At 39.4% G+C, this 25,887-nt stretch overlaps 2 protein-coding genes across 14 annotated transcripts in view; one reads left to right on the top strand and one right to left on the bottom strand.

The window, feature by feature from the left end:
• The first annotated feature begins 1,289 nt into the window (after nt 1-1,289).
• On the top strand, nt 1,290-9,774 carry LOC112561057 (mannan polymerase complex subunit mnn9-like). 4 transcript variants are annotated; one of them, XM_025233244.1, is made up of 2 exons: nt 1,290-1,668; nt 6,933-9,774. In XM_025233244.1, the coding sequence occupies exon 2, from the start codon at nt 7,105-7,107 to the stop codon at nt 8,272-8,274; it is 1,170 nt and encodes a 389-aa protein (XP_025089029.1). In that variant the 5' UTR covers nt 1,290-1,668; nt 6,933-7,104; the 3' UTR covers nt 8,275-9,774. The 4 variants fall into 4 exon arrangements, with proteins under 4 accessions (XP_025089029.1, XP_025089028.1, XP_025089026.1 ...); XM_025233243.1 differs by lacking the exon at nt 1,290-1,668 and adding an exon at nt 3,772-4,126; XM_025233241.1 differs by lacking the exon at nt 1,290-1,668 and adding an exon at nt 4,212-5,020.
• A 1,172-nt stretch (nt 9,775-10,946) lies between these two features.
• The window catches only part of LOC112561054 (neurofibromin-like), a 76,268-nt gene continuing 61,327 nt past the window's right edge, over nt 10,947-25,887 (bottom strand). For 8 of the 10 annotated variants that reach the window (XM_025233234.1, XM_025233231.1, XM_025233236.1 and 5 more), the window contains 10 exons: nt 25,796-25,876; nt 24,842-24,982; nt 23,675-23,801; nt 22,521-22,652; nt 20,951-21,327; nt 20,273-20,623; nt 18,693-18,793; nt 18,214-18,353; nt 16,405-16,451; nt 10,947-14,807 (listed from right to left, as the gene is read on the bottom strand). In XM_025233234.1, the coding sequence (XP_025089019.1) occupies nt 14,496-14,807; nt 16,405-16,451; nt 18,214-18,353; nt 18,693-18,793; nt 20,273-20,623; nt 20,951-21,327; nt 22,521-22,652; nt 23,675-23,801; nt 24,842-24,982; nt 25,796-25,876 (1,809 nt within the window). In that variant the 3' untranslated portion in view covers nt 10,947-14,495. Of the gene's footprint in view, nt 14,808-16,404; nt 16,452-17,619; nt 17,682-18,213; nt 18,354-18,692; nt 18,794-20,272; nt 20,624-20,950; nt 21,328-22,520; nt 22,653-23,674; nt 23,802-24,841; nt 24,983-25,795; nt 25,877-25,887 lie in introns of all 10 variants that reach the window. The other 2 variants (XR_003098646.1, XM_025233235.1) reach the window with 2 other exon arrangements.

Here is a 25,887-nt window from a genome sequence, read left to right as displayed (position 1 = left end):
CGGACTCTGGTTTAGGCCTTATGTGCAACCTGATGCACGAAGAGGAATAGATATAGATAGATACAGAAGATCATTCAACTGTACTTAACATTTCCCTGCAAGATTGTGTTAACGGGGATATAGTAGGATCGAGTTACATCATAACTGTCACCAGGCTCTATATGGTGGCGGCCCTGGGCGGAGAACGAATCGGTGGCCCCTTCGCCCTCCAGTGTCAATAAACCAAGTGGCGGCTCCTGATGTTACCATAGCGGCAGACCCTTTGTCATGGGTATTTACTTTTCACAGTCGCACACAAGGACTGGAATTTCGAGACACGGGTACAGTTTGTATACTTCGTAGCAAATCTGAAGATGATGCTTTTCCGGCCTTGTCCAGTCCGGCCATTCGATCCCGCCGTCGCTGTTAATGCGATCTTGATGCGGATGTCTGCCGCACGGGCCCCGGGGTAGACGACCTCTCCGGGCCCCTTGCAATTGTAATAGTAAATTATTTTTCCAGTATATAATAATATGTTTACAATTCGTTTGTAAATATCTACATTTCATTCATTAACGTATAATGTAGATTGCTAACTCCAACTTCAAGGAGAGAACATCCTGGAAGCAGACTGCTTCACGTATCTGGCGAGCATTGTCAACAAGGATGGTGGAGCAGATGATGACATCAAAAGCCGCATCAACAAGGCCAGGCATGCTTTCAACAGCATACGCCCCATCTGGAACTCCCGTCAGATGCAGACCGTGAACTTCCCATTTAAATGGCCGCATGTGCACGGTTCATTACAATTCAGAACTAAATGTACTTGTGTGACAGTAGTACAGCAATAAGTTTACATAAAATTACAGACTTCGTAAAGTACACGACACGTGACAATAAAAATAAGGACGTGCACTGCGTTACTAAGGTAACGATCGAATGACTCTGTTAATGACACAATGCGCGCGCTGTGACCTCAAGACTTCGTTGCTCAGCCAGCGTGTCATGCCAACGACCAGTTGGCCATGGCCCATGGGTGAGAAATCAACACCGGACCAATTATAGTGTCTCTGGTGATTGTAACCATCACTTTGCTGACATATGTGATGCGGCCCACACCTCGAGAACCACGTGGTACTGCTCCAAGCCATCAGTTCCTTGACCTGTACTTGTCATGGCAGGCAAACTGCAGCAGCTGACAAAGATCGACCGTGAAGTCACTGTTTCATATTTGTCGATCTCGACGTCAGCTTCCCGAAGGGTTGGCAGGTCGAGCCCGATTCTTTCCGTGAAGAATTATGGATGCATAGTAGCCTATAGTGACAGGATGGAGGTGCTGGGGTGTTTTGAAGAGATGGTGTGAAGAGGGCAGCAGGACAGAACGCGAGGGGACAGAGCAGAAGTAGGAGCGACATCTCATCGAGAGCGACATGTGCGACATGTATGATTCATCTTAGCCGGAACCATCACCTGAACCCACTGTCACGTGTCGCATGCTGGCTCAGTCCGAGCTGTAGTTCTAGAGGGAAGGAGGGGGTTGCTGTAATCTGACGCAATTTTGTTTTGTGACGTTTTTGGCGGGGGAAAAATGGAAGGAAAGATCGAAACAGAAGGTGAGCGGTCACCAGGGAGAAAGATTGGGCGGGAAGAAAAATTCCGTTGCGAGGACGGATCGAGCCGTCTTGAACTGTGAGTACGTTTATGTAACATTTATCTGAGAGGCATCTGTTTGAGAACATTCGAGTGATGATTGTGTGAGAATCCGTTGACAGAACGGAGCGACGGAGCTGTGAGGCTTCTGTTTGACAACATTCGAGTGATATTTCAGGGTACGAATGTAGAAGGTGGGGAGTAGTGCGTGATAGATGTAGGTGTCCCCTTCTGTCCCCGACCCATTGCTTTCTTTTGTGCTTCCTCCCTTATTTCCCTTATTTGGAAACTAGGCTGCGCCTGACAGGCTGAGTTGCTTTGTTCTCTAGTGATTTTGTTGCTGACTTGTGCAACGTCTTTGTTCTTCCATATCCTTAGATTTCTTTTAGTTGCAAGTTGTATTTGTTTCTCTTAAATTTTACTTTGTTGCTGTTTTAACTGCTTGTGATTGCCTTGCTTTCTGTTTCTGTGGACTTTACTGTACGGTTACGCTCTCCGCCATTACCTGAGCTCTGATTCCTACTGCTCGTACTGTTTTCATTTTTCTAAAACTTAGTCTCACTTTAAATTCTCACATGGCGGACCTCCACTATGTTGTATAGCCGTACCTTCTCGCACTCTCTCTTACTTCGGCGACCCTCCATTATGATACTTCCACCTTTCCAACTAATATCCTACCTCAAGACTCGACCGTCCATCAGAAAAAAAAAAAGCGAAAGAGAGGTAGGAGCAGAGGCGGCGTTAGGAACCGTTAAGAACACGCGGGGCCTGGGGCCGACCATCCGCGCGGGGCCGGGGTAATGGAGGACGTGTATCAACATCCCTATTGATATGATGCCGGAAGCACTGATTTATATACAGTTAGATAGGCTGGATCAAGTTCTCGAAATAACACACGAATTTAGTGTTTTAATTGTTTGTAACCTTTCACACTGTTTGTGACAGTACCGGCTTTTTCTTAAAGCGAAATAATATGGTGACGACAACTGAATAAACTGCTTGTTATTATTGTCGGGTTTAAAGTTAAGACATGGCTTCAATAATTTGCTTAATTAGAACTTAGAAGTGTTTTCTGAACGTCAATTTTTTTTTTTTGGTCATAAAGATGACCTCGGGGCTGAAGCGCGGGGCCCCTTCGAGAGCGGGGCCTGGGGCGGCCGCCCCATTTGCCACCCCCTAACGCCGCCTCTGGGTAGGAGAGGAGGAGTTCAGTGCCGGCTGAGGAAATACGGTCTAAACGACAAATGTCAATCTCCACCACTACTACACCTAAGCACCAACTGAGGTACAAATGGTGGGAAAAAGGTGACCTAAATTTTAATGTGAATTTTCCTTTATCAAAGAGCGGGCGACTTTCAATAGAAACGAAAAATGTGACAAGTATATGTGTTGGTCACTTAAATGTGCAGTCAGTCTGCAACAAGGCTGTGGACATTCATGATTTAGTGTTGGATAATGACTTTGATGTATTTTTCTTGTCAGACTGACACTGGTCAGTACTTTAATATAATATGTATATAGCAGGGCTTCTGCTTACGCAAAAAATTGCGTACAGTACTCATTAAAAGTTCGGAGGACCCCTTCAATTTTCGTCAATGGGGTCCCCTTCAAATTTGGGCGAAGAACAGGGACCCCTTAAAAATCTGAAGAAGGGGTCCCTGGGACCCCAAAGAATTTAGCCTTAGCAGAAGCCAGCTGTATATAGTACATTTAATTGCTTTAATTTAAGGTGACCAGACGTCCCGCTTTTGACCTCGTGTCCCGCCTGCTCATCGGGCGGGACGCCCAATGTCCCGCTTTCTGGCTTTCTGGCTTTCTGGCAAGTCCATCAAATGTCCCGGTTGTCTTTAAAAATCACTTTTTTCGGCGCTTTTTGACGGTGACGACACCATCATCGGCACATGTCCCGCTTTCGCCCCCGAAACGTCTGGTCACCTTATTTAATTAATTAGTTTATTCTTTCCCTGTAGAGGGCGAGGGCTAAATGGAAAAAAATGTTCTTGTTTATTTTACCTCTCGTTAATAAAGAATTGGTAATTGTCATTAGCTTCTCACTTGGTTTCTTGCTCGAGACATTTGCTGCAAAACGTCACGAGTTGACCATGTGATCTCTATATTTAGCAATTTTGACATCATGTGACCAACCAGCTGCCCTTTACCAGGAAATGCTGCACACCGTGGGAACGAAACATTAATAATACTAGTAATAGAAAGTTGTCAAGGGTAGCGTCCTATAAATACATATTGGATATCAAAATGTCGATCAGTTTGTAGACGATCGCTAAACATTTGCTTTTTTCAGTATAAAATTGTCAGTCAACACAATATTCCTATTCGGACCATTCTTATCTAGTCTGCGGTACCTTTGTGAGCGTTTAGGGTTTTGTGAGGTCCGAAACCCCACGGATTTCAGACAAATCCCAACCATTATCTTTACTCTAATGACTTGTTAAAAGCATGTACATATATACCAAAAGGAGCCAGGATATTAACAAAGGTAAGAAAATACCAAAAACAGTCTGTCGAAGTGATTTATAGCGAAATTCTTAAAGCTCGATCCTTTTTTCCTGCCACGTCAACACAAACAATAAGGTATGTTTTCTTTTGTTGTGTGTGTGCTATGATTATGAGAAGATCGGTGGTTAGTGCGATCACCTCCGGAGTACATAGACGCAAGTTTTAAAGTTCACTTGAACCATCCACTGCCTGCCTAACATGTTCCCTTGGTGAAGGTAAACTAATATATTGGGCTGCACCTTCCCGATTCTTCCCCCACCCCACCAACACACAGTCGGCGTAAAACACTAGTAAACAAACCTCAAACACATCGAATCACATTTTACTGGCCACAGACGGCGTGACAGCCCGTGACTTTCGCTTTTAGAAGTGTACCGACGCAATGACATTAACGGGACATCGAGAAGGTGTTTACATAAGGTGACCAGACGTTTCGGAGGCGAAAGCGGGACACGTGCCGATGATGGTGTCGTCACCGTCAAAGAACGCCGAAAAAAGTGATTTTTAAAGACAAGCGGGACATTTGATGGACTTGCCAGAAAGCCAGAAAGCGGGACATTGGGCGTCCCGCCCGATAAGCAGGCGGGACAAGAGGTCGAAAGCGGGACGTCTGGTCACCTTAGTTTACAGAAACAAATACCACGAGAAAAATCTGACAGCCTGGCCTGTGTACAGGTGTCACATGCAGAGAACCTACCTACCCGAATCGAGATAAGAAAGTTACAGACCTAACACTGTTGTGCAAACAGATCACGCGTGCACTTGCTCCCCTGCGCGCGTGAGGCAAGTGTCGGCCAGCAGGCCGTCCGCGCTAAAACATGGCTGCCGTAGTGTCTGCCTTTTGTTAGATGACAGTTTCTTCAAAATAGAAAAGGTATTCTATCATCCGTCGCAGAGCAGAACTTAGTGAAGATGTCCTTGTTGATGAAATTGTATACCAAGTAACTATCTACGTCGGTATGTTAGTTTTCATCGTCATGACATTCGACCGTATTATACTTACAAGACAGCGTAACACACTGACATGACACTCATGCTTGCAAGACATCTAGGGTTACACGTTAATGCGGCATTTGCTCGAACCCTGCTCAGAGAATGCCCCTCGCGGTCATGTCTCATAAATTAATGGGAAAAGCAGGGTTTTTTCTTTTTTTAATAGGGAAGAGGGCTACAACAATATAAAATTATAGTGAATGGCATCAACATTTATATTTTCATGGTTTGCTTTTGGTATATCAGAAAACATGGTGCAGATACTTATAGGAGCTTACATGATCCAGATAAGAAAAGCAGTGTGCTGCTAAGCAGTGGAACTCTCTTCCGCATCATGTTCGCCACTCGAAGGCTCCATTCAAACTGTCTCTGAAAACATATCTGTTCACAAAGGACTATCCATGAATTGCTATTCTGAACTCCCTTGCAGTGATGTCATGCAAACTATCATGTAACGACCCCATCTTACACTGTTTATAGGCATCTTCATCCCTTTATTGCTTTACGTTCAACTCTTGTACCTCATCTTATATGTTGTTCAGTGTACCTGTACATACCTCGCTGTCCATTGGCTGTTATTTTTCATTCACCATTATTGGTCTGCACAGAGAGTGTGGTCTATCATGGTTGTGATGCTGCGCATTGTAAGTTCACATAATTATTATTATGAGATGTCTGCAACATATGTTACGAACAAATATCTGGAACAAGTGCGGTACTCAACTCAAACAATTTTAAATATTTGTCACCAGTTTATTAAAGGCAGTTCATTAAAAACTATTTCATGCCTCACACACCCCTCTCTTCAGTCAGTTCAGTGGGAACATACCCAATACCACTGTACAAGCATTTAAACATACGTACCAACTGAGTAACATGTTTGTGCCAAATATTTTTTAGTAGCTATGGTGCCCTTCACCTGGGTTGATTTCTGCTGCAAATTCTTCAGCCTTAATGTTGTTGTCAACTTTCGGTTGATTGGTGTTGATTGGTTCATTTGATGTGTGCGGAAAGGGAGAGTGGAGAGGGGGGGGATTGACAGTTCATGTTTAAGTTAAGGGGTGCACAACTCTTGCACTCACCCATTTCTCTCTTTTTGACTCAGTTGTTGATTCACTTTGTTTTCCCCCTCTCTGTGTTTTCAGTGCCAGGTCATATTGGGCTCTTGTTCACATTTGTTGTTTGTAGAAGGGTTTCATCACAATTTGTTGCATGTAATAATTTATCATTTCGAGCTATAAGTACTAATAATGGAATGGAGAAAATAAACATGCTGTAGAGTTGATGGAGGGGGGTGGTGTTTTATGCTAAGCCAGCAAGTTAGGCTATGTCACAGCAAAGCAGCCATCCCTGTAAACAAATGCTACATGCAGGGGGAAAAAAAACTGCCCAAGATGAGATCTGAACCCAGGACAGTCAGTCCTCACTGTATTGGTGACAGGCACTAACTGTTGTGCCATAGGACCACCCAGTATGCTCCAGAGCAAGATATATTACCGAGCATAGCCTAAGAACAAGCCATAATCAAAACAAACATTGGTGCCAAAGTTTGGTCGGAACTGGACAAATAGCATTTTAAAGGTGTCACAAACATCTCTGCTTTATTTATATCAGATTTTTAGGGCTTGCTGAAAATTGTAATCACTATATCATTGGTTGACAAGGAGTGTTGCACTGATAACATAAGCCTCCCAGCACTGCAGGAACTTTTGAGAGATTTTTATGTGAGTCACCTGACCTGTTATAAATTTTTATTGGGTGTTTCATTAATGTTTACCTTCTTTTATGTGCAGATTCAAGATGGTGTACATTTACGAAAGGCGTCAGCATAACTGTGTGACCATTTGATGCCAGCGGCTACAGATGGTGTGGCCTTTGGATTGGTATCGCATGGTGCTGTTGAAGTCGGTGACTGCAGGTGGTTGTTGACATCCTAAGAGTGAAGAGCTGGTGTGGGAGCAAGACATGTTCAGGAAGAAGGCCCATTGTCTTGCAAGAGTCATCGTGAGCTGCGCCTTAGTTAATGTTGCAGTTATCATCATCTTCTACATGTGGGTACTTGCTAGTCAGCACCCAACCTTACAGCAAAGGGACCACCATGTGATCCACCATCATGCCCCGAATCTTGGAGAACAAAGGAATGGAAGTCCAAATAAATCCAGTCCTGAAGTACCTAAAAAACCTCCTGGTACTTTCAATGCCAGTCTAGTAGTAAAGCCACAAATAATCAATGATCAGCAGCCAGTCCTTCCACCTGTACCTGCTTTTTCCAAGGATGACTTCGTCCCACCTTTAAATGATGCAATATTAAAAGAGTACCAGAAGTATTCACCAAGAGAAGCAAGGGAGACAATAGTCATTTTAACACCCATCCACAATGTTGCTGGGACACTGCAAAGCACATATTTACATCTTTTACAATCCATCAACTACCCTCACAGACTGATCTCTGTTGCCTTTGGAGAGGATGGCAGTAGTGACCATACGCTTCCTGTAGCCGAGGAAGTTGCTGAAGAACTACGAAAATCATTTTCATCAGTCGATGTCTTCCACTTTAACTTGACTGGTCAGATTGAAGGTTCTTGGTCTGTGATCCATGAAAGAGAAAACCAGTATAAGCGAAGGCAGCATCTAGCTCAATCGCGCAACCTCTTGCTGAAAGCAGGCCTGAAAAATCAAGACTGGGTGCTGTGGATAGATGCTGATGTGACCTACTTTCCCCCAGATGTTATTCAGCAGTTACTTTCTGCTCAGAAAGATGTGGTTACACCTGCATGTCTTTTTGAGGACTCTGGTGCAAAGAACTTGAAACGTGTTTATGATAAAAATACATGGCGAGAAACCAGTTTTTCACTAGACCACTTGAAACGTCTTTCACCACAGGATCTTGTTCTAGAAGGATATGCAGACACTCAGCGTCTGTGGCTTACTGATTTACGTGCTGAAGGAAAGATTGTCCCGATTGATGGTGTAGGTGGATGTATGCTTCTTGTGAAAGGAGACTGTCATCGCCAAGGCCTTATTTTTCCTGAAACTGTTTTTCAGCATCACATTGAAACTGAGGGCTTAGCAAAGCTGGCTAAAAGTATGGGCTATGGTGTGTTTGGGATGCCATTTGTGGAGGTCTTACATTAGGCTCATTACATTTAGACTGGCACTCTGCAGACACTCCTGAGGAGATCAGCTGGATGTGACTGCAGCTATAATGTGCCTTGGATGACAAAGCTTCGTTTTGGAGTGTCTAGGAAGGTATTTTTTTTCCAACTAAAATGTACACACACCTGTTGCTTCTTTTCATGAATGAGCTGATTTCCAGTGAGTCTATAAAATTAGATAGTACTTGCATTTTTCAGTTACTATGTAATGAGCTGATTTCCAGTGAGTCTATAAAATTAGATAGTACTTGCATTTTTCAGTTACTATGTACAAGAGATTTAGTTACTCATACAACCACAATAGCAAAAACTCCTATGAACTATGCGGTCAAATTAAAAAAAAATAAAACCACAATTTATCTTGTCAAATAATAAAAAACTTACTACTTATCAAACTAAACAAAATACCTGTCTACGAAAATTCCTACCAGTACTCCAACATTTCTTTTTTGTTTTTTGTTATTGGAAAATTATTATTTAGTTAAAATATACAAATTCGGTCCAGTAATTTTTAAACAGTGATTATTTAGGGTGATGGACTTTTCTTTTACTGTAGAATGAAGTCATTTTTATCAGCTGTTTGACTGTTTACAATAATTGAATAAGCTGGCTTTTCTCTTCCCACTGTATACACACCCTGGTTGCTCATTTTTAAGTTGCTAAAACTTGCTTTATTTTACTCAAACCTACAGTGGACTTGTACACATGGCAGCTTTTATGAAACTAATTCAGATTCAAGTGCCTCCTGCTTGGTCTTTTTTTTTTTTTTTCCAATTTTTGTGTAAATTCTTCTTTTTTTTTTTTAAATTTTTCTATGGGAGTAAATTGTCACTGGACAGTGCAAAAATATTTTAGACCCCATTCTAAGTGGTGAATGGGGAGACTAGGGTATTAACCATCCGAAATATAAATATACATTTTAAAATATGCATGTGTGTTAATGTATTATCATGTCCTCAATCTGTGATTTCAAGAGCCACTTTAAATATGCTTTGAACTTGAAGCCATATCTGTAACAAAATGTCCCATGCCATGATGCCTCAGACCCAAATTCTTTTATGATTCCTGATGCCACATCATTTATGCTTTTGAATCTCCTAGATAATTTTCTTCCCAGGATTTGGGGCACTTAGTGGTTTACACGTGTTTCTATCCAGTGGGAAACCATGATTTTTTTAATCTACATTTATAATTCCAATCTTACAATCTCAAGAGCGGAAGGTAGCAGTTTCACAAGTTTCTTACTTGCATGTCATTATATAAATACTACCACACATTACTTGCACGTTGTTACATAAAGATTAGAACACCCTTGACAAGGACCACATTCCATGGAATGACCACTTGCTATGTAATGGTAAATCTCCTTACAAAGCATTGTCTTATTCATTGCAGTTGATGTGTGGTCTCGGTTTTATTTTTTGCAGTTGTAATTGTTTTTATATTTGTACAGAAAAATAAATGTGTGCATACAGCTGGATTTCCATATCTGTGTTGTCTTTCCACTGGGTTTTATGTCATTTATTGACAGTTGCTAATTTGTAAGAGGAGTTTGTCAGCGGTTTAAACTTCATCTTAAAATAGTTGTGATAAATCTAAGCTATTATCATTCTGTATGAAGAAATATAAATTACACAGTAACCCTTTAGGTCAAACATTAGGCCACCTAAAAATGCCAAACTTGTAATACTGCAAGAGACTAGCATCACATTCAGCTAGACCAAACATCTGACCAGCACATTAGGATAGCCAGCAAGCTGCCAAGTTTGGTCATTTATAGCACAATCAGGCCAGCACACACCTGGTCAATCTGAAAATCATGATGTCAAAAATATCCATGAATACACCTACTTGATGTATGGTCCGAGTTTTCCCAATGAACAGCTTTGACAATCCATGAACATTCATATCAGGGGTTTTATCCTCTTTCTGTGCCTAGTGATACATGTACCACAAGAAACAGATTAAAAAAGAAAGAAAGAAAAAGCCTGCATCTTGTATTGTGTTCAGTATAGAAAGCAGGAAAAACATTCTTGTAGACCGAAATAATTAGCTTTCACAATGAATTTGGTTACTTAACCCTTTAAAGGGCTGAAGGAAAGACTGAGAGATAAGAAACTGCCCTACTAAACATGATGGCTCTGAGGTAAAAGTGGTCTCTAATACTCCACTCTCTGATCACCTAAAAGGCCTTGAGATATGTGTGCTTTCCGACACTCCACACTTAAATGACCAAACGTCATCAGGCTACCTTTTTCTTTCTTCTTTTTTTTTGTTTTTGTTTTTGTAAAACCAGAAAGCTGTGAAACTGCCAACTTGCAAACTATTGGATGAGAACCAAGAAAGGAGAAAGATTGTAGGGGCATCAACACTGGAAACAGAAAGCTTGTTTTTTTTAATCTTTTAAAAAAAAAGTAATAATGTTTTGAAATGAGTGTCTTATTTTCTGGAATAAGTGTTTTATTTTTGCCTAATTTTATCAATAGATAAGTAGAACAGTTCTAATTTTTAACTTTATATGCTACCAGAGTACAAAAGTTAATAAGAGGTTTGTTTTCACTTGATGTAATACCAAAAATAAATAACACAAAAACCACAGACTCAAATTTAACACTCAACATACACAGAAATAAGAATAAAGATGCCAACTGCTTCAATAGAAAAATGGTCAGAATATTTAGTAGTGATATACTTTTCACAGAGATGATTTCTTTGACAAAGTTGCCACAAGTGCAAACTTGTTTTTATACTATGCAACTCCCTTTTAAAATAATACAAAATGTGGACTGCAACAGCTCTCCCAACTCTTGAATTTCCCTTTTTTTTCCTTGCAGCTAAAATGCTGACAACCATACAAAATTATGATAGCTGTAATGTGATGATTTGAACAGGAAAAAAAATGTTCACATAATATCAACTTAAAAGAAAAACCCATCTATTTGCTTTGTCCATTTCAAAGCGAGGTTTCATAATCACCGATTACAGTGACAATTACAAGCACCAACACGTGGCAAAACATGAATATTAATCTAAATATTAATCTGAGAACAGTTTAAGTCAAAACCAGCATGAGTAACTTTTTAAAAATAACCTTTTGATAAAAGACTCTTTTTTACCTCCATCACATCGTACTCAGTCTCAGCATTCCCAATGTCAATCGCTTCACTCAGTCTCACAAGAAAAGTGTTTAAGTACTGTAGTTTAACTTCACAGTCTGTACTTGGAAAAGGGGTTTCTAAGTCATCTTTGAGTGGCCAAACAGCAAACAACCACTCACAGGCAAGTCAAGGCAATATGCAATGTGCAGTATCAGATCCTAAAGGTTTGGTTGATTGCACTGGAACTGAGATGGGCACACACACACACATATCATCTCCCCTGTCAAAAGTAGATCTCAAGTATATGTCCCAAATGGGCAGTTACAATGGGACTAGAAGAATGATGGTGTCATGTTACTCACATTCACCATATACACACTTCAAATGCCTTCATAACGAAAGCACAATACTGTGATGAGACAGAATCTGGCACCAGAATAAATGTACACTTAAATGACTGCTTGATCTGGCCAGTGACTATATCTCATAAGGGCATGACTTCAATACACACTATCAGTCCAGTTCCTATATGGGTACTGCACTAACACCAATCATCAGAATGCTCCTTATGAGCTTATTTCAAACACTATCATTCTGTGCTGACAATAACATTACTTTTGTTAGCATAACACCAACCTCTGAAGATAAAGTCACAATATTATCCTAATGGTATAACCCTGAATCTTCATTTATTGCACTATCTTAAGCCTAAACCACTGACAATGACGTTTTTATATCACCTGAAACTTTAATAATAAAAGGTATCATTAAGGTATCACTGGACTTCACTAGTAAGATCATTGAAGTACTATAGGTTAATATCATTGATGTTAATATGCTATAACTTTCACCATAGACTTTTTCAAATAATTTCTTACTCGTTTACCCTGACTTCCATACCTGTCACCACAGAACACCAACCTTGATGAAACTATTATTACAATACCTTAACTCTAAAATTTCTTTGATGGTTTCTCTGGCAGCTGCATTGTCAATAAAGACAACTGTTACAAATTTACAAGACTGCACACGTTTCTGCTAGTCATCAAAGCTGTTAAAATGTAGATGTATAGCTGCCATCCATGTTTCTGAACAACTACTTTCTAACAGCCATCATCAATGCTACTGTTAATAAACTAATTACCTCTCTAGTAGCCACCACTATGGGCTTGTAAATATTCTAGATTCTTCTGATGCATGATGAGGATAAAGGGGTTTAGGGTTCTGAGCTAAGATAAAGAAAGCAGTCAAAGTGACTCAAGTGTTCAGTACATCTTGTAAAGACAAGTTAGTGATACATTTTTTCCTACCTTTCTTCATTATGTTGTTTGAATTATAAAAAAAAGTAAACATCAGAAATTCCCCAATAAGTCAGATCCTCATAATCAAGACAAACATGAAAGTTTACATCCAGTCTAGTTCATGCGACTAACTGTGTATGCTGTTATGTAAGAACAGAGCACTGAAGTGTTAGCTCTTGCCCAAAGACTGTTACAGAAAACTCCTATGCAGAACAATGGTAGTCCATTACTAAACATCCCACTGAGCATTTTGACAGGCATCTGACACTAATCTAACCCTAAACATGACCACAGGTACATGATTAAATTTCTCTTTCCACAGATGCCAAGTAAATTATTCAGTAAAATATTATGATTATTGATAACCACATGAATGTGATACCATCTCTCTAGGTAGATGCCAACTAAATTTTTCAGCTGTTATTGTTAGCACCAGCCATAAATACAGGGATGACCGTTGAACCGAGTTGACAGTGTATGAAAAAGTCTGCATCACAGAGAAATTATACCTAATTTATACGATACTATCTGTGCTGTGGTGGGACCACCTAAAGACTGACCTTTTGTTTCACTCAGCTGATAGTCTGAAAGTGCCTGAAATGCAGCAAAATGAAAGCAATGCTGTATCAGCCAACATCATCTGGGCAAAAGTGAGGATCATATAAAGGTGATGCTAAACCTTGCTCAGTCACCATGTCTATTGTGACCACTACTGACCAGCTATTAATCAAGAATAACATCTAATCACATAAGCTTAAAGCTAGGAATACTGAGGCCTCCAGCACAAGCTGCACACCCACGCATGGTACAGCTCCACCGGCCTTACATGCTTAGTAATATTAGTCTTCTGAAACCACATCTGAAAACATGCCAACAGTTCTTGCACACCAGATGTACACTTAGGACAAATTCACACATTTAGGATGAGGCACAGGTAAGGACAATGCATGCACACATACCCACCACATGCATGCACACATGCAAACACACACCCACCCACTGATATGCACACACAAACATCTAATTTAATCTAGAATTTACATAATTTCATATTTTTATATCACATTGGATGCTAAAACATTTTGTCCACTTTCCTCTGCAAAGTCATGTCACACAAAGCTTTTGACTGAATCTGATTTTGTACTCTTTCTCACACTAGGCTACAGAACTGAGCAAACACTGCAAGCAGTCATTTTTTATTGGTCCAGCCTCACACACATGCACACACACACATACGTGATACATGAAAACACACGTGTATACGTGCAGATAAAAAGATGGGTGTGTCCTAGCAGACACAGTGGAAATGAGCCCTCACTGAGATGCACCCACCTTAAAAGCTACTTGTCAAGAAGCAACCCCAGTTCATTCATCATAGAAATACCCATCTGGCCATTCACCAATCATGATGCACACAACTTGAAATTTGCTAATAAAGATTCACCTGACCTGCCACTCAGTCACCAAAATGCACTTGTGCAGCCACACACACACATATATCAATGCTGCACTGTACTGCTCTAACTCCAGTGTTCAATCACATCCCTGATAGTTCACAGTAACTATTCTTATTATACAAGTGTACAAAGAGGATAATGCGTAATTTGTAAAATCTATATCCCTGACATTTAAGCTCTCACCACCCATGTCGCCATCATAAAATATTTTAAGATTGTTTCTTCCTACTATCTGGTTTCCTGCAATCTCCACTTCCCTGAAGGTTCTTGGACATTTTGCTGCTCACAGCACAGCTACAAGGGTTCTTGCAAACTAGCCCATTCCAAGTATTCTTGTAAACTGTGCTATTCCAAGGCTTCTAGATGCTTCTTTTTCTCCTTCTGCTTGAAACTTCCTCCTCGTTGCTTGGAACCCATCTGGTTGGCTGATGAATGCCGCATTCTTGCTCCATTTGGACCACCAGTCTTTTCACCAGAGTCTTTGTCGGTGGGAGAGTGCATGGATCCCATAGACAGCGAGGACATTGAGGAGGACAAATTCAAGTTTGAGGTGATAGCGAGAGAGTCCAAATCATCACCTGGCAGACACGACTCTACCATCATAGCTTTCTCCAAACAGTTAACAAAGAGCTCCGCAATGTCACTTGACCCTAATGACTGAAACAAGAATATGGTACTGAACAGCTGCAGTAACATTCAGTAAAAGAGCTGAACTTAAGACTGTAATTAAATTTAGCATGCCACTGTCTTTTTAAAAGTTTTTCCAAGAAAGACTACCTAGTCTTTAACAAAACAGTCTTTACAGAGTTATATGAATGCCTTATCATAGCGATATCAATGCCTCATAATTAACCCCATTTTCCACTAACACATTTAAAGACTTCCTTAACTATCTCCAGCATGGCCAACAGACAACACAGAAAAATAGTGTAATACAAACTGCAGATATGTGGGCTTGTGGTTGCATGACACTCACAAAAATATGTCTAGGAACAGAGAACTGCACAACTGTGAGACTAAAGTCAGAATCAGCACTCCAAGGAATTGAAAAGCATCAATGTCACTGACTAGTCTGTGCAGCATAGAGTTGTAACCCCATTTTATAACTAAGGGAATGAACGGGATGTGTATGCTAGCTGTTGGACAGTTAAAGAAAATACTGGAATGTGTGAGTTGAATGTTCACCCGCAAGTGGTTTCCTCAACTAGATGAGGTAAAATTATTGATTTTTTACATGAAATGAAATTTTGAGGCTGATGGTGTAAAACGTGAAAGATCATTTTGATAGTGTGCACTTGTGTGTGACCACTCTTCCAGTAGCAAGTGAAACAATCACACTAATCTCAGCAACCTACATTGGGTTTTTCCGTGCTTACACAAGGGTAATAAAAAATATCAATGACCTCTGTGGCATTAGCAGAACTGCCATGTGTTCATTCAATAGGGTGAAATCTTCCCACCCTGAATGCTTCAGGTGACAGATTACACCTTTGTGATAACCTGTGGTGGCCTCACCAGGAACTTTTCAATGTGCGTGTGTGTGAAGGGTTTCAGTCTATGGATATCTATGCATAGAGTGTGTACAAAAATAGTCTGACTATGTGCTGACATTGTGGATTGGCCGGTGACATTGTACCGAGTCACGATAAATGCTCTATTAGACACACTAAGTACCTGGTCCCAGTATTTCAAGACTCATTAAATCTGTATGGTTGATTTTGATGACATTTGCGAACTTTCAGTTTTATTAGAACCAAGAAAGAATGAGTATGAATGGTTGATTAGTGTATTTATGATGTGAATGATGAGTATGTTTCTCATGCTTGGATAAGAGATACTGTATTTGTAATATGAAGTTACCATACTGATCTTCTTCATACATCGAAGCTGAAGGTTGGGTGTCTGGCTTAGAGATTTATTGTAGTCAGCTCTTTTCAGTAAACAATTATGTTCATCGTTCTACCTATTTACCTCCCCTGGCTGTGCCCATTTTGCTGTGAGTTTGTTGTAAATGTAGTTAATGACTGCTGGTGTCTGGTCACAGCTGGGGAGTTTGCTCATATTTATGACTGCCTAATGAAGTCCTTGCCCAGTGCAGCAAATACACATGATATGGGCAGTCTTAGACAATCATTGTGCTCTTTGTTGTAAATTGTCTTGTTTGTGTTGCAAGATAAATCAGCGCACATGACAATTACATTAGAAAACCTTCTAAAAAACATCTTCGATGAATCTTTCAGCCATGTCTTCTTACCTTGGTAAAAGTCCCTGCAAACCTCCACAGTCCACCAAAACCTATACCTGGAAAATAAAGCATTAGAGGGTGACCATCAATGTTTGCATGTGTTTTCATTATTCAATGTGTAATACAAACAAGAAAAAAATGATAGGTCACACCGGACAGACATGCAGAAATTTTGCTTTAAACTAAATTCAGTCCAAATAATAAATCAAGAGCTATTTTATTTAAATAGGGTTAATGACACAGTTACTTGTTCTGAATGGCAGTAATCTCCAAAACATGTAGGCATATTACACCCAGACACATTTGCACCCACATGCAAACAAACACACATTCTTTCTCTGTGGCAGTGCAGGCAATGGACCTGTTTCTGCGGTCCTGACCTTGATCTTGGCTTGCTGCAGTAAGGGCAGAACTTGGTAAAAGATACAAAGACCACAGTGAACAAACATTTCTGTTGTGGGATATAAGAGTGATCTGAGATATCCCATACAAGATGTGGACAGTACACTTTCCTCAAGAGAAAATTGATTATTTTAAGTGTAAAAAATGAATTCAGTTGTGTGGCTGACCAACTACTGGAGGTAGTGCATTTACTGTCAAAACGGTGAACAGGTTTCCATTTACATGTACAAAACATTTGACTGGTTCAAAGTCTTACACCAGAATATCCAGACCACATATTAGCCTTGACACCAAATGTGGAAGTGAAAGAGTTTGAATGAAAAAAAAAAGGCAAAGTTCACATGAATCATGAGGATTCAAATGATTTTGCTTCAACAAAAAGGCAGAATGATGAACTCCATTCCTTCTTGGTTTTCAAAAACAAACTGGCAAGTTGAACAAACTTTTATAACGTTTTACCTTTTATAACTTTATTTTTTGACCTAAGAATTTTTTTTTAATTTAACCCAAGTTTTTCTAACTCTTATTAGTATTATGCATAAGTATTAAAATGTAGCTGCACACCTCAACACCAAAGCCATTACAAGAAATTGAAATATGAAATAAAATTCTAAATATAATTGACATTAAAGATTTTAATATTTTTTTCCTTTTAGCTGCAACAGAAAACTTTATTAATGAACCTTGGTTTTCTCAATATTCTGAGCAACTCTTTCTGCATTATTTGCTGAGGACTGTGCTGATTTTTTTTTTAGTGTGACATTCATTAGAGACTGAGTAGGAATCCATCTTAATTTCAGCAATGAATCATGCAGAACATACTTTTAACTTTTTCCTTGCCGCACACGAAGACTGTGACATAGAGGTGCCAGATCAGTGCAGCTCTGTAACACCAACAAAACAATGCCTCTACGTCAGCTGTACTGAATATGCCTGCCTGTAAAATCTTTCTTGTTTTCTATGAAGAAATTGAAAATGTCGTACAACCCAATCCTTGGTGCATTATTAAAGCACTCTGTCATGTAAAAATGGATTGTCTGTTGGGAAAAGTAATTCTATCAGTCTGCTTTGTAAACTGATCTCGCTGGACTGCTGTTGAGCGTCTGGCTCCGGTGGTAAATCCAATTCTTTAGTGCATTAATCAGTTTCATCGATGTTTCTTTTCTGTAGTGCGTTCTGTTGTGTCGATTCTCTGTTTCTGTAGATTTCTTTTAGGATTCTAACATGAAGATTTTCAAATTCAATCAATCCGCAATATAATGTATCAATGTTTTGCCCAGGAGATGCAACTCTGAAAAAGCCAAGAACAGTAAGCCGCAGAAACAGGTCCATTAAAAAATAAAGTCACTTGAAATCAAAACTAAATTTCAGTAACTAAAAATTTAAAGAAAAGCAAAAGGAAGAAAAGGAACTGACTCTGTAGGTATGACAACTGCTGCTGCGTGGCATCCTCACAAGCAATCATGTTTTGTATGATGGACTGGACAGCATTTAAAATGGCCTGGTCATGGCACAGGGATAACACATTGTTGATCTTGGCATCCAACAGGCTGTGACTAAGGAAAACAAAAACATTTTATATGATCTTTGTGTTTCTTGTTAGACTGTATAGATTAACAACAAACACACATTCTTCTGGGAATAGGAGGGTTTTGATGGTGGTGGTAATGAAGATACAAACAGTAGTGGCTGTAAAAGCAAAGTTTTTTTCCTCGTGGTAATTTTTTTTTTCTTTCCTCTTTTCCCTCTTGATTTTTGTTGTCAACACACTACAAAATACTAGTCTCCCAGGCATCAGCACTGAAAACCTTGGAGATCAAACAGCGCAAAAAATAAACAATAAAACATCTGACTTGACTGGAAACACTTTGGAGACAGAGCAATTCCAGACTTACATAACTGGAAATACTTTAGGGAAAACCACTGATGCTTCCGCCAGATATTCATACAAGATCCTTGTTTCATTCTCGTCAGTTGTATTGCGAACGAGTGTTGCCTGAAATAAATAAACAAATATCACATCTATCAAATGTGCTCTTTAACATACAAATATAATGCAGAACGTATATTAATTTTTAATTGTTCCATCTCTATTTTTGTTATTTGTTTCCACTGATGTGGTGTATGTGCTGCGCGTTCTGAAGTGAAACTGTTTTATGTATCCTAAAAAATAATGAAGTTTTTGGAAGACATCTTCAAAATAAGAATGACAATAGTTTTATGATCAAATAGTTTCAAAAATCTAATCATAATTCAAATAATTGGAGGAACACAGAGCTGCAGACATAATAATAATAAGTGAAGGGGTCTGTTTCCAGGATGTTCTGTCCTTGAAGTTGGATTGGGAGTTCCTACTTGCTGTTGATCCTCATCACTTCGGTCTTCAGTCTTCTCTGCTTCCTCTGCTAGCTTACTCAGTTTGTTTTGTGCATGTTGTTGCCGATGAGAGAGGAAATTAATGTCATCTGCAAAGTCCAGGTCCTCTAGCTGTTTGGTGAAGGTCCACTAAATACCAGTGTTGTTGTCTTGGGTTGTCTTGCACATAAGCCAGTCTATGACCATCAGGAAGATTGTTGGTGATAAAATTCAACCCTCTCTTATGATGGTCTTCATTACAAAAGGTTTAGTGAATTTGGCGTGAATAACTTGGCAAAGGATGAGTCTTCACACCACCCTTGAATAATGTTTATGAGCTTAGGTGGAAAGCCATAGTGGATCATCATCCTCCAGATGACGTCCCTGTCTACACTATGAATGCCTTCTCAAAGTTTAAAAAAGTTATATACAGGGGGACTGCCACTCAGTAGACTGCTCAATGATGATACGGAGGGTGGCAATGTGGTCAGTGAATGACCTATCCTGGCCAAACCCTGCTAGACGAGATATGAACCAGGAACTTTTTATCACAGTGGTAACAAGAAAGCATTTTCACCATTACACTACTGGGCGCCCCTGACTGAGTGTGTCTGCAGTGGTGACAAGGTAGCATTTTAACCACTACGCTGCTAAGTGGTTTCTCCTTTAAGTATGCCACCACTGCCTGAAGTCATCAGAAATCAGGGTAAACAGCATGAGAAGTCATTATATTATCGAATAGTTATAGTTACTCCAGCTGTGGCTACAATGTCACCTCCTGCCTTCTTAGCTATTCCTTGGTCTTCCCTTAGATTAAGCATACATCGCAACAACAGTGCAACAGACGAAACTGTGGGTACAACGGTTGGAGAATAAACCAGTTGCAAAATATGGTAAAGCAATGACAAATGTCTTCACACATAATTTTTTTTAATGTTTTGGAAAACTGAGACTGAAAAATATAATAAACACAGAACAGTTTATTAAGCTTTGGCAGTGTGAACAGTTAAAAAGTATCTCTTAACAGATTCATCTAATCAATCAACAAGACTAAACGGTAGAAATTACCTAAGCTTCTTAAGTGCTTGCAGTACTTGGCTCATTAGTGGCGTAAACTTACCAGGACAGTGAGAACTAAAGCCTGAGTTGGATAGTCAGTCAGAATCTCTGGGTCAAGAAGAACATTGTTTTCATTGGACACTGAGCTTCGACCACTGCGTGGGGGAGGCAAAGATGGTTTGCCTGTGTCCATCTTTTTTGTCCCAGGAGTTGGCATAGAACTGCTTCGAGTTTTTGACCAAGGCTGTCTTGTCATGTTAAATGTTGCTACAGGGATTGGTGGGGTTGGTATGACAGCAACAGGAGAAGTGGTGGTGGCAGTTGGTGATGTAGACCCACACTGCTGGCCACTGGGGTCTGCAGAGTCTAAGCTACGCCACACTTTTGGGCTGGTTACCTGAAGCAGATGTGGCTAAAAGACACAAAGCCTGATGTTTATGATGAACACAACAAAAGATCTTAAGGAGAGAAGAAAGGAAAAGATACTGGTAGATGATATCCTAAGATACATAAAAAATTCATGACTATAAAATGAAAGCAGCATAGGTTATAGATAGCTGAAAGAACTTTTATCATAATGTTGAAGAGAACTGCAGTGTTCTTTTCTGGAAGGCTGGCAGATTACCTATCATAAACTGGTAAAAATATTACACTCTGTGACATTAAAAGCTTTTATTAACACTTCTGAACCTTACAGCACTTTCAAAGAATCTAGATAGTCCTCATGTAAAAAGCATACCTGACTTTGTGTAAGATGTCCATTCTTACTCTGCCGCGCAGCAGTCATTGCTGTCTGATCAAGAAGATCACAGGACTTCTGGCGTCTGCCTAGCGATGTTCCAGGTGGCTGTGATAACCCTAGTGATGGTGGTGGTCCACCAGAAGCAGCCCCAGGACTCAAGCCACCACATGCAGATCCACTCATGCCAGCAACAGTGCTTGAGGAAGAGGAAATTGAAGTGGAGGTTGACATGGTGGCAGAAATGTTTACACCAGAACCTGATGCAAGATCAGAATTGAGGCTTTCACTAGATGGGGAGTCAGGATTGATGTATGGTGCTGTGCGGTGCTTCAAATGACAGCGACTGCGCACCTCCTCTGATACTGAGACCAGTGCTGAAACCATAAGCAAAATGATGCGCTTTTGAAACGTTGAACGAATAAATAATCCTACATTAAATGGAAATTATTTCAATAGCACACCTAGGAATAAGACTAAAGCATACATTATTTCTTCACCCTAATGTAATGCTTAAAAGTGTTTTAAGATCCATGAACAAAGCACAGTGTCACTTCATTATTTCAGCTCTTCAAATCTCAGCCGGGACCAAAAATGCCAGTGATCTTCATCTGGCCATGCCCCTTTCTGTGGAACTGATGAATTACAGTTCCAGACTGGCTAAGTGATGCAATGAACTCTGGCCAAAAAACAATGGGCAATTCTTGTCAGCAGGTCAGTCACTTCCCAGCTATTCATCTAGTTACTCCTTTAAAAAAAAAAAAAAAAAAAAAAAAAATCTAGTAATAAAAGGGTTCATATTTACAGAACTTCTGCATCAAGATTGTATTTATTACATTCTTTTAAGTGATATAAAAGTGTGTTGTGTTCAAATACATTTTAAAGAACATTTTCTAAAGAATAAAATGTTGCACTTTACAGGAGATAGTTTTAAAAACATTTTCTAATCACACTCAGAAATAGTTTTATTTATGCCCATTACCTAAAGGATAAGATGCATTTTATTTTCTCTATACAAAGAGGATAATTGACCTGAAGAGAGATCTTTGGCTAACTGGGCATTTGTTACAAAAAATATTTACTTGCTAATGACAAAAGGAGCATAAAAGTGTATTCATTCCTTCCCCCCCCTTGACCTGTAGTGGTCAACCTGTTCATGAGTTCATTGTGTATTTATTCATTCCCCCGCTGACCTGTGCTGGTCTAGGCTAAGATCTGGATAGACATAATATAGTTTATAAAGCTGGCAGCAGAAGCCTCCCTTAAGCAGGTCAACAAGTTATGAAAATGATCAACTTGATTCGTCCCAGGGGGCAATTTGAACATGGGAAGGAGCTCTAGTTACAAAATGGTCACTCCTTTGTACACAAATTATATAAAACAGCCAGCTCCTAGTGTGCATTCATTGTATGGACATCCATCATGCTAGGTTGGATGACTAGGCCTTTTGGTTCCCTTCATAAATGATCAAGCAGACACAATGCATAGAAATAACATGCTATACAATGCTTTTCAAAATACATTTATAAATATCATGAAGTAACATTACTTGCATGGTATTACTACATACCTGCCAGGTAGGCAACTGTTTCTGTGGTCACTTCAAATTTGTCACGGTTGGTTGGTTTAACTGTGATGGTTAGCAGATGGTGTAACACTCTAATAGTCCGTGACACTGTAGTAGGTGAAGGATGTCGAAACCCTAAAATTCACAAGAACTTACTTTTACTTCCAACAGTGAATGTGAAAATTTTATACTAATCATAAATAAGCAGTATTAATGTGAAGTAAACTTATGTCACTGTCAACAACAGCTTAATTGTAATTTTAACTCTTCGAGTCTAGGCCAGACCTATTTGTCAAGCCCTTTCAGCAACTGTTAAGTCTGGGCCACCTACCTGTATCCATCATAAATGAATATTAAAACTATGTAAACAAAAGGGGACAAAATCCAGTCATTTAGCTCGGTAGATCACATTTTAAACAATTACATCACTTCGCACAAGAATAGAAAAATGTTAATTTGAAAATTTGAAACGTTTCCAGATGTATCTTTCTTTCAAAAATAATAAAAAAGCCAATGATGAGATGAGTGCAGTGCACATACAAAGACAACTAGTGATTTGTCATTAGTGTCAAGCCTATTTCTGACCATTAAGTTGTTCATCATCATCCTATGTTTATTCATTTCTATATAGAGTGTAACCATTAAAATCACTGAATAAAGGACTAAATATTGCAGTGATCAGCAACTACGTGTAAGCATGTATAAAAGTTTTTGGAAATACTATTTGATATACTTACTTTCCTTTGAATTTAAAAGAAAGTGCAATTTTATGATGGAATGAGGTAGGAACGTTTTGTTCAGTTTATTGTTTATGATTTTTAAAAATACTTCAAATTCATTCGTACCTGGGGGAAAGGTCAAGGCCTGGACTTTAAGTATTAAGGGCAACACAGAGCAATATTAATGTCAACAATTACTGATGGCAGTTGTGGCAGATGACAGAATAGCAGTAATGACAATGTCATAATGTAGTTCTAATCTTCACTCTTTATTATATTCAATCATTAACAACAGTGTCACATGTTTAGCACTAATCTTCACCAGTCATTATATTTAATCAGTAACAATAATGTCATAATGTATGTTTAACACTGATCTTCACCATTAATATATTTAATCACAGTACAAGCAAAACCCAAACGTGCTGTCAATCTCACCTTTCAACAAGTGGCCGACAAATGCAAAGTTGAAGTTTGTGCGGAAGCTGAGCCCCATTTCATGGTCTAGCTGTTTGAAGTGCCACTCTAGAGGCTCACGGGTCTCCATCATGATGTCCTCCAACGACTGCCATAGTAACAACAGGCAACAGTGTTAGAAGCATCATCTTTATTACTTGTACATTCCTGCATCCTTCTTATGTCACAGCTGATGGACGAAAAGATACATTGGACTTGTTGTCTAAAATGTCTAGTGTTGTTAAAAGAACTATTAGTGAGTGGACTAATTCATAAATCTTTATGGTAGCACTGAATTTGTACAACCATGTGAGCCCAGTGGAACTGAACTGATAAAAAACATCCACAAGCAAGAGCTCAATTAGAGGCTGGACAGTGAAAAGGTTATAATTAGTGCTTAAAAACAGCAGCAAAGGTCCCAAGCTGGCGACAGAGTGCACACACCTCAGGAACACAACAATTTCTGTTTCTAGGGAGGTAGTAAAAAAAAAATAATTAATCAACATTCTGAAAGACTTCATGGTTAATACCAGACTAAGAAAACATCATCAGAATAGACAATGACAATGACCAACTTTATTTGTCTCAATGGGCAATCTGAACTTAGGAAGGTGCTCTAGACACAAAAATAAATATCATTATCTTGCTGGGGAAAAAAAGGCACATAAACAGCAAGTTAAAAAAAACCAACCACCAACCAAGTTAATAGACCCCTAAACAGCAAACTAAGACCTCAATCTAATCTACTAATGTTAACCAATTCCTTATATTCCACCACCAATTAGTGTAACACTGTGTGTTTTACCACAATCAGTTTAACAGTTATCTCACCAGTGAGTGTAACACTGTTATCCACTGTTCTCACCAATCACGGTAAAGATTATTTTCTGCTATCAATAAGTGTAAAACTATGTTCACCATCAATCAGTGTAACACTGTATGTTCACTGCCAATCAATGTAATGATGTATGTTCTGCCACCAATCAGTTAGTGTAAAACTGTATGTTCCACCACCAATTAGAGCAACACTATGTTTCCTCACCAATCAGCGAGTGTAACATTGTTTCCACCAATCAGTGTAACACTTACGTTCTGCCTACAATCAGTTAGCGTAACTGTACAAATCAATCAGGGTAATATTTCACATACTCTTCTGTCAAACAGTCCCATGTTGTCTAGTGTGTGCAGATTCTGTTCCAGAAGTGCCAACCCTGCTGCATATAATGACACCTCATCCAGCTGTAAAACCGAGATAGCCACCCAGAACAAGAACTTGTGGATAGGTGACTCCTATTGGACACAGAACATGAACTTATAGACAAATCTTGTTAGAAACTGTAAAAAGAACTAAGGATAATCTTGTTTGACAAACAAAGCAGAAGAGTCAGACAGATCTTGTTCATCATTCTCTCAGAATTTCTGCTGTGCCTCTTAAATGTGTCATTCCATAACCCTTCCCACTCTCTCAGACATCCTGTCCAGATTTTTTTTCCTTCCTTCTCTCATGCTTCTGTGTCCTTCCCAAACTTGTCCCTCCATAACCACTCTCAGACTTGCAACCATTCTTTACAAACTTAATCTTCTGATCCCTCAGACATTTCCCAAACTGACTTGACCTCCCTCTTCCCTCACCAAAACTTCAGGCTTGTTCCTTCCAAACTTCTATTACCCCCAGCCCCACATCTCTCAGACTAACTCTTCTCCCCGAGTTGTTTTCCCATCCACTCTCTCTCTCTCTCCCACAAAGAATGAAGATGCCTATGCCCGTCAGTTGCTCTCAGAACACAGCTAAAAGGAACTAGTGCTAACCAATGTTTGCTCTAAACAAAATGTGTCAACACATGTAACACATGCAGCTCTTGCAGTATTTGACAGGACACCTCTTCAATGTTTGAAAGTTTGTATCTCATGAAAAGAACAGTGACTGGTGTCAGAAATTATCTTTCAATAAACTAGATTTAGTAATTTGAAAATAATTTTACACCAAAATAAGCCAGTTATGCCAGGCGTAATTTTAATGTTTCTAATTCAAACACATCTTTCAAATAAGAAAATATTAAAAAATGTCAAAAGTGAGAAAATATCTGATTTTTTCAAACCTACTGATCTCAGAAGCGGCTGAAGTCTAGTCAAGCACATAACCACAGCTTCCACCAGAGTCAAATCGATGTAGGACTCTAAAGCCTGTAACAAAC

This window comes from Pomacea canaliculata, linkage group LG4, assembly GCF_003073045.1.
Source record: "Pomacea canaliculata isolate SZHN2017 linkage group LG4, ASM307304v1, whole genome shotgun sequence".
Lineage (NCBI taxonomy): Eukaryota > Metazoa > Mollusca > Gastropoda > Architaenioglossa > Ampullariidae > Pomacea > Pomacea canaliculata.
Note: the sequence above shows the minus strand (reverse complement) of the source record. Positions and strands in the feature narration are given on the sequence as shown.

Coding starts and splice junctions, on each gene's coding strand:
- LOC112561057 (XM_025233244.1), top strand. CDS start 7,105: ATGTTCAGGAAGAAGGCCCATTGTCTTGCAAGAGTCATCGTGAGCTGC.